This window comes from Rhagoletis pomonella, unplaced genomic scaffold (genome assembly GCF_013731165.1).
Source record: "Rhagoletis pomonella isolate Grant_MI unplaced genomic scaffold, Rhpom_1.0 Rhpom_scaffold_00001, whole genome shotgun sequence".
Classification (NCBI taxonomy): Eukaryota; Metazoa; Arthropoda; class Insecta; order Diptera; family Tephritidae; genus Rhagoletis; species Rhagoletis pomonella.
In genome coordinates this window covers 57,905,948-57,914,338 of record NW_023458555.1, presented here as the reverse complement: position 1 = coordinate 57,914,338, position 8,391 = coordinate 57,905,948, and the positions used below count along the sequence as shown (strand labels likewise).

General features: G+C 34.6%; 2 protein-coding genes across 2 annotated transcripts in view; both read left to right on the top strand.

Annotated features, from left to right (window-relative positions):
- Positions 1–214: 214 nt before the first annotated feature.
- Positions 215–8,391, top strand: part of LOC118746645 (putative nuclease HARBI1) — a gene marked incomplete in the record, with an annotated part of 13,276 nt that continues 5,099 nt past the window's right edge. Inside the window, 4 exon segments of the mRNA XM_036480510.1 lie at positions 215–438; positions 489–808; positions 864–967; positions 1,022–1,548. Of these exon segments, the coding sequence (XP_036336403.1) occupies positions 323–438; positions 489–808; positions 864–967; positions 1,022–1,150 (669 nt within the window).
- Positions 1,432–2,263, top strand: LOC118753349 (myb-like protein Q). The gene is made up of 2 exons (XM_036488259.1): positions 1,432–1,458; positions 1,551–2,263. The coding sequence occupies exons 1-2, from the start codon at positions 1,432–1,434 to the stop codon at positions 2,259–2,261; spliced, it is 738 nt and encodes a 245-aa protein (XP_036344152.1). The 3' UTR covers positions 2,262–2,263.

The window sequence follows — 8,391 nt, the reverse complement described above, 5'->3', positions numbered from 1 at the left end:
ATTTTAATAAATAGTTAGTGATATTTCAGCCAAATAAGTGTTGTGCCAATGACATGTAAACAAAACGTCTGACGTTTTTACAGGAAATAGTGCTTTTTGCGTTCCCGTGCACTTCGGCATCTGTTCTCCTTTTACTCTCACTTGAGAGAGTAAAATTGTAGTTTGACAGTTCCACAGGTTTTAGTCCGAAGTTCAAAGGAACAGACTAATTGTTTATTTGGTTATCGATTATTTTTCTCTTCTTCTTCCTTTTTTAAGTCACAATAGACATTGAAGTGTCAAAATAAGTGAAAAGTAAATAAAGAAAAGCGGCAAAACTAAAATGGATCCGAGACTTTCATTTTATTTAAGCTCTAGCGAAAACGAAAATGACGAAAGAGTTGTGCGTAAGCAACTTCGGGACAGAAGCAATCCATTGGCATTATCCAACAACGCAGAGTAATTGATACATAGGAAATAAATTACCTTCTCTACTCCTATACTTGCAGATTCATCAAAAGATTTCGGTTAAGCAAGGAGGCATTCCAGTATGTTTTACCGAAAATAAAAATAAACTGCCATTACGCAAAAGCCGTTCCTGCTGTTTTGCAATTGGATGCAAGTCTCTCGCTCCTTGCAAGTGGTAGCTATCAGCACACAGTTGGTAGTGATTACCCGATAGGTATGTGCCAGAGCACGGTATCAAAATTTACGTCCAACGTCTTAAAAGAAATGGAAAGCAAATTATGTCCGGAATTTATAAAGTTCCAGCCCAACGAATCTTCAAGATGTAAGGAGTGGTTTGCGGAAAAATATAAAATACCTGGAGGTAAGAAGAGGCGTTCTAATGAAATGCGTAGTAAATCCAATGCTTTTCTTTTTAGTGGTTGGATGCATAGACGGAACACACATTGGATTACAAAAGCCAATTAGAGACGAGAACATGTACTTCAACAGGAAAGGTTACCATAGTTTTAACGTTATGCTAGTAAGTTTCTTTTCTTTCATTTTAACATTTTATTACTAATATTCCGTTTGCCAGATTTGTGACCACACTTGCAAGATTCTTGCAATAAATTGTCAATATGGAGGTGCAGCCATGACTACGCATACTTCCAGTCCTGCTGTTTTCTCAAGGAACTCCTTAGCTGGAGTTAAACCCTTTTCCTGAAAGGGTCCACCATCTGTCCGCCGTTTGGAAGCCTTGTTAAAAGAAAGCTTCCTCTTTGCGTTGTATTTCTGATCAGCGAAAACTTAGATTAAAAGAAAGTTCGTTCATGTTTACTTTCATTAAAAATATCAAAACCTACTTTCTTCCACAGCTTCACATCCTTAATTGGCGGCCCTACAACATTTAATTGTTTGGTGAGGTTTTCCCACAAACGGTTGGCCGTTGCTTTTCCCTGCGAGCAGTTTGGGAGTAAATTCTTTGCCAAGTCAGAGTGTTCGGCCATGAACTCCGCCTTGAGTTCCTTCTGCGTAGAGTTTCATTTATTGTAGTTGGTCCTAAAATAAGAAAAATAGCTATAAAGTGTATATGTTTGCACAAATTTTATAATTACTTACATTAGTACACAGTAGTACCAGCCGCGCCAACTGCCACTGCATCGGTGACAACAAATTCAAGTCATCAGCAACCGCAATATATTAAACATGCTCGATCATCGCCACGTCCGTCCCAGTCGACCGCTCCATATCCATCGCCAACGTACCATCACAATTATAGCAGTAGCCCGAATACGTGCATAAGCAGCAATGGCAACGGCAGTACCACTAGCAACACATGCAGCAATCAAAGCAATTCCATCATACCCAATAACAGTGCCAACAATATGCTCCAGCAACTGTCTCAACAAAATGTCACGGTGACGGCGCATAACAGTGCCCATCACAACCAGCAGCAAGAACATCAACAAGTACCGGCAGTAACTATCACGCCAAATTATCCAAGCCATCAGCAGCAACAACAGCAATCGCAACTGCAGCACATTCATGGTCATCAGCAAACGACGCATTCAAACACTGCCGGCGCTATAGTGACACTCCCCACCACACATATAAACCACCTACCGCAACAGCAACAACAGGCATCTCATCACCATCAACAGCAGCATGCACAACATGTAGCAGTTGCCACAACAACTAAGCACTCACCGAACTCACCAAATAGACGCACTCGAGGCGAGAACAAGAAGTGCCGCAAAGTATATGGTATGCATCGTCGTGATCAATGGTGCACTCAGTGTAGGTGGAAGAAAGCTTGTAGTCGATTCGGTGACTGAAAAAAGGCCCAAAGCGTCGGCGACCACGGAAACGGCGGCGACGGCGACAGCGACAGCGACAGCGGTAGCAGCGAAAATTACTTCAACAGCAACGACAGAGCTAGCAGCGGGAGCTAAATTAAAGTCTCTAGCAATAGATTTGGGAAGCACAGAAACACAGGTAGCGTCAACCTATTTCAATACAAAGTACAAGCGAACATGCTGCAACTATAATCTTGGCCATAATTCCACCAGAAATACTATTAATAAATACAAGTGTTCGGCAGCTTCTGTACCAGCAACTGCCGTAGCCACCTCCGTTATTGTGAAGCCACTAAATAATTTAAGTAAAATCTCTGCTAGCAAGAACTATCAAAACACTGCCAGTGGCAGCAAAATTATCCATGCGCCGTTGAGTGGCAACCATAAATATGGTGCAAACACGGATGCTGATGTACACTTGCAACTGCAACAACAAACACAGGTTGTTACAACTGCCAATAACAGAAACATCAATATCAACAATCATTTGCTACCCGCTACAGTCTCAAGCGCTGAACCGGATGTGCGTATGCGAACGTCGCTGCCAATACAACTCTTTCCTTAAGTACCCACACCACCACAAACACTACAAAACATAACATCCTTGCTGCCCTCAAAGTCGAGTACGAGAACGACGATATGACAGCCGTGAAAATCACGACAACAAAGAACATTTTTATTATGAACGCAAAATCGGCTATGTTCTTTAACATTTGTTGTACATTTTATCAACATTTTTTTATTTATTTAAGAAATGACTTACAATATTTGGCTTTTTTGTTATTGTTTATTTTTTGTTGCCTTTACTTATTTTAATAATAATTCAATTTATTCGCCTCAAACGGCAATTTTACACTATAGTTTAATTTTATGGAATTAGAAAAATTTTTCTTTACTATTATACTTACATATGTATAATGTACATATAAATATCTATACATACATACATTACATATGTAGTATACATATAAAAAACTATATACATAAAATACATACGTATAGTATTAAGAATTTCAATCTTGCGCGGCTACCATTATCCATCTATAAGCGTTAACAGACAAAATCCATTCAGGACACAGTTGAATAAAATAAAATAACGATCTAAAGCTACAATAACATCAAATAGTATACATACAATTTAAATATATGTAAACGTAAATAATTTTAATGTTTCAAGCAAGTTTGGATCTGTTAAATATACATATTAAAAATAGACAATGTTAATAGATAAACTAAACCAATAAATATGTGTGTATGTTGCATAAGTTCATAGATAGATATTTAAGTATTACTTGTATTAATCATGATAATCATAAAAACGGCAATGTTTAAGTTCAGTTAAATAGAAAAAATGTTAAAACAACAGAAAGGAAAGAAATTAAACGAGAAAACAACCCAATCCAAACTTTTGGTTGGAAATAAAACTTAAAAGAGGTTGGAAATAAGTAACTTTATGTCTGCATGCACACAAATTAATATAACAATAAACACCATCAAGTGGCATCTAAACACACGTGCTTCACTTGCAAACTTTTGAAAAGAAGGCTCCCCTTTTAAAATAAAAGTGTTGGCATATATGTAAGTGGATTTTCGTTCATCACACTTGTATATACTACATACATACATACTTAAAATATCAGCATACTAGAATATGCCTATACGTACATAACATAGTTGATATTTGCCATTTTTTAAGAGTACCTAAAATGGAATGAATTTTGTACCTTTTTCAACAAAAAAGTATCCTTACATTTGTATGTACTATTCTATTTCACTAAAATCGTTAATGAGATCTTATATAAGTTTATTAGCACATATGGGTTTGCGTATAACAAATACGTTTATATTAAATTTACATGCATATACAATAATTTTTGTAAGGAAAATGGTTCAAACAAAGAAACACATCCTCATCGATTGAATTATACGCTAAATTATAATTATGTATGTGTTTAAAAAAGATAAATTAAATGTGTTAAATTTTTACAGAGTACGAATTTCTTTGTCTAATGTGACATCAGAAGACAAACGGCTGACGTGCTTTATTGAAAAATGCGCCATTTTAATTAGTATTGTATTGACATGTTGGTGAGCAATCTGCATTCGAAAAAGTGAAGGAGTGTTTTGGACAGGATTTTTACAGCTATTTTTTTTGTATTTTAAAGCAACTCCAATCTAGTTTCCAATGCTCATTCACAATCAGAGCACTTATTTTTTGTAATTTTTTTACTTCAAAATGATTTGTGCATTTTACTTGCATAGCGATTTTCACAATATTCTATGGCCAATAAGAAGATACATGGCTAATGGTTATACCTTAAGTACGAAAATAGAGTCTAAAGTACCATCAAGCTTAAAAAGGACCGGAAGGGTACAATTGTACCTAAATATCAACTATGATACATATTCAAAGTATGTACGTATGTATATAAAAACATAAATTGAGCTGATAATAAGTATTAAATACATATGTATTATATTTCTGTGAAATTCCGGTGGATTTAATAGCTGGCTTCGGCCAAAATATCATGATATTAAGTTTTTGGTGTCCATCACTACCCTCTATTTTACATTAAACTACATTTCAACATATGCTTTTACATACATACATACATACATACGTAGGGTTATGTATAAAAATGCTAACTCCATTTTAGAAAGTTTGTAGCATTGATAAAAAACTCGAAGAGCTCTTTCCTAAGAAATTGAGTGGAGTTGTCATTTTTATACATATACACACATACATATGTACATACATACTTATTTAAGTGATATCGAAAACCTACTTATGTGATCAACATATAAGCCGTTTATGTTGAAATTGACATAAGTTACCAACACTTCCCTGCAAAAATCGCGACTACTCCATGCATGCATATAAAGAGTACTCCTGAAGGACCAAGGAGTACTCCAAAATTAACCACAACTCATAAAAAATATGGTCCAATTAACATTGCGATGTCCTAGGGCAGGACCATATACTCCATCTCTGCATCACATCAGAGTAGCACAAAACTACTCCAACATACTCCAATGACATTTTTGTTATATTTTTTCGTTTGTACACGCTTTTGTCTTTCACTTCACAGATGCTCTTTTTTTGAAATTAATAAAACCAAAAACAAAAATTAAAAATTACATGTTGCCTCTGACGACATTCGAACCCGAAAATGCTGGGAGCTAAGAACTAACAGCGAGCATCTCTACATGTTCAGCTACAGCCAGACATGCAAATGTGCTTTCAAATGCTCAACTTCAATCACATTTCGTTAAAACACGAGCAGTGATCGGGTAACTATAAGCTGGTGCCGAGACACGAGTTGGTCCGCTACAGCATGACAGAGGAACACTTTTGTAAGTACTCCAATATACCACAAATAGACTACATGGTCCAACGATTTTTGCAGGGTTCTTGTGCTAAAGTGACCGGTTACATGAAGCTCAACGCTTCGGTTATTCGTTGAGCTTCACCAACGAAAGGTAAAAGGTTGTGTCATTGGCTTTGTTTCTTTTCTTTTCTAGCAGATAATTATCAGGAAGAAGAAGAATGAGGGAATTGAAAGAATTACGCTCACAGAGAGCGGAATAACGAAAAAGTAAAGAAACGCAAAACTAGCAGAAACTAGCAAGTAATCAGCTGATCGGTGTATTTGACTATTGAAAGTATTTGGCGCGAATTTTTGATTATCCATTTTGACAGCTGCTAGTTTCTGCTAGTAAAAATTTTACTAGCAGAAATTAGCAGGAGAGCCAAAAAAAGAAGAGCGTAAGATCGAGAGAGAGCTGCTAGTTTCTGCTAGTTTTTTGGGTTAAGAAACGCTTTCCAGCAGAAATTAGTGATAATTTGTGATAATTATCGGTTGAGAAACAAAGCTACTAGTTTATGACAATGGAACGATTTACAGATAAATTCGGTTACAAGTAACCGGTCATTTAAGCAAAAGAGGTCTAAAGTAGCTTATGCCACTTACAAAATAAACGGCTCATATCGTGAAAAATATACCTTTTTTTGCATTATAAAAATGTTATTAGAGTGTATGTTAACGGAGGCATGCCTAAAACAAATAATGTAACTCATTCTAAAATTAACCACTTCGCTTTTTACAAAAAGCTCCTCTCAAAAAAAAGACAGATTGAGCAAACAAATGAAAACCAAGCTACACTAACGTGGAACTCTCGCAAGTAATGAAATTAAAAAGAAGTGTTCAAATTTATGTAATGCATAGGAATCTAAATTTATTATAAAGATTTAATACGCATTTACCAACATACATATGAGCTTCATTTAAAAATTTGTATGCAGTACATTTCGTTTAATGTTTTAAACTAGTTTTTTTTGTACCTAATGTTATGATTTGATAAAAATAGCAAATGTGCATACATACATGTGTACATATGTATGAATATGTGTACATACACATATATACTACGTAACTAATATTATGAATTTCATTAACGACTATAAATATGATGTTCTATTGAATTATGCTAGTTCATAGGCTCTACTAGCCCTACTCACTGCAAAATAAAACTGATTACATGTAACTATGTACATACATACATCTATATTTTTTTCTTCTAAATTATTTCTCCTTTTAGTTGTGGATGGACAATACTTTTGATCTAGTTTTTGCATATGCTTACATACACATGTATGTACTTACAATTTGTCGAAATACGTATATGTATGTATGTAAAATTTTTTACCGTAAAAGTGATTTGAAATTCATGATAGTGGCCATTGTACATATCGTTGCTAAACTTTAGAGGGGCCTTCACTGACATTTGTAAATTTTTTGCAGAAGCAAAAAACCAAACCTGCAACTCATACAATTCTGTGCGTAGAGCTTTTTGAAAAGTGTCATAAAACCGCTGGGGTTTAAGTTACGGTTATACAATGTTTAAGGAAGATGAGTTTTAGGATAAGCTACTTCAAAATTCAAAAACCTGTATTTTGAACAAAATGGCCGTTAGGGTCTTTCTATATTTCATCAACGATATCTGTATACATACATAAGTACATATGTATGTACAGGATTTAATAATAAATAATGATTGAATCATCATATGTATGTATGCTACATAGTTGTTTCCATTTTTTAACTTAACATTTCTCACGTATAAAATTAAGACATACCATTTTTAATTATTAAAAATTAGGATTAAAATCTTCGTGCATGCACACAGCCACACGTGTACTATGTAAATGTCGTGCAATTATATTGATTTATTTATCCCTTCGCAATTCTCTCTCTCTCTCTTCTGAGCAAAAATTTTGAAACATTTGTACACTATTTTATCTTTGATTTTAAATTTGGCAATTACAAAACCTACTAGTAAGTGATATTTTTACAAAGTTTTGTCGAACTAGTACGTAAGACAACATAATATAAACAAAAAAACAATCACAACAGCATCCAAAAACAAAAGGAACAAGTTAAAAAATATGAAAAGTCGGGAAAAAGTAGAAATGTAAGCCACTCACTTGCATAAAATCTCGTCCAACTTCCCCTTTATACATGCATGCTTACGTACTGCATATAGTTTAAAGAAACTTTAAATACAATACCAACATTTTAAAACTTAATAAACAATTGTTATTTATAATTAAAGATAAAAGCCCAGAAAAGCCAAACTTTGTTTTTTTGTTGTTGAATATTTTGGTCGAATATTTGATAATATATTTTGAGAAGTCTTAGGAATTTTATCGGAGATGGCTGTTTGGATCGAAAATCATGATTATGAGGAGTGCATTTCGCTCCTAATTCGGGAGAATAATAAAGTTATGTATGTTAATTAGTCTTGTGACCCGTCATGTGTACAACTGAGCATAATATAGTACCAATGTCCAATTTTTCAAGAAAGCGTATTTCAAGAAGCCTATTGAAATTGACACACATCAAGGGGGTTACTCAATAATGCGATAAAAAAAGGTAATCACCATGTATTTGAATGATGTATTTGCGAGTATACGAATCATTCTCGTTTTCGCATCGCATTATAGTGTAACCCCCAATATCGTTTATCATTAGGGTGAGCATGTCCATTTATGGAACAACTTTTCATTTTCTGTGCAATAAAAGTTCGTGTCTTAAACCCTTCGTTAATT

Excerpts from the sequence above, each read along its gene's own strand:
- LOC118753349 (XM_036488259.1), top strand. The coding sequence starts at position 1,432 with ATGAACTCCGCCTTGAGTTCCTTCTGC. Across the intron at positions 1,459-1,550 it reads CCGCCTTGAGTTCCTTCTGC|TACACAGTAGTACCAGCCGC; the intron begins GTAGAGTTTCAT and ends TACTTACATTAG.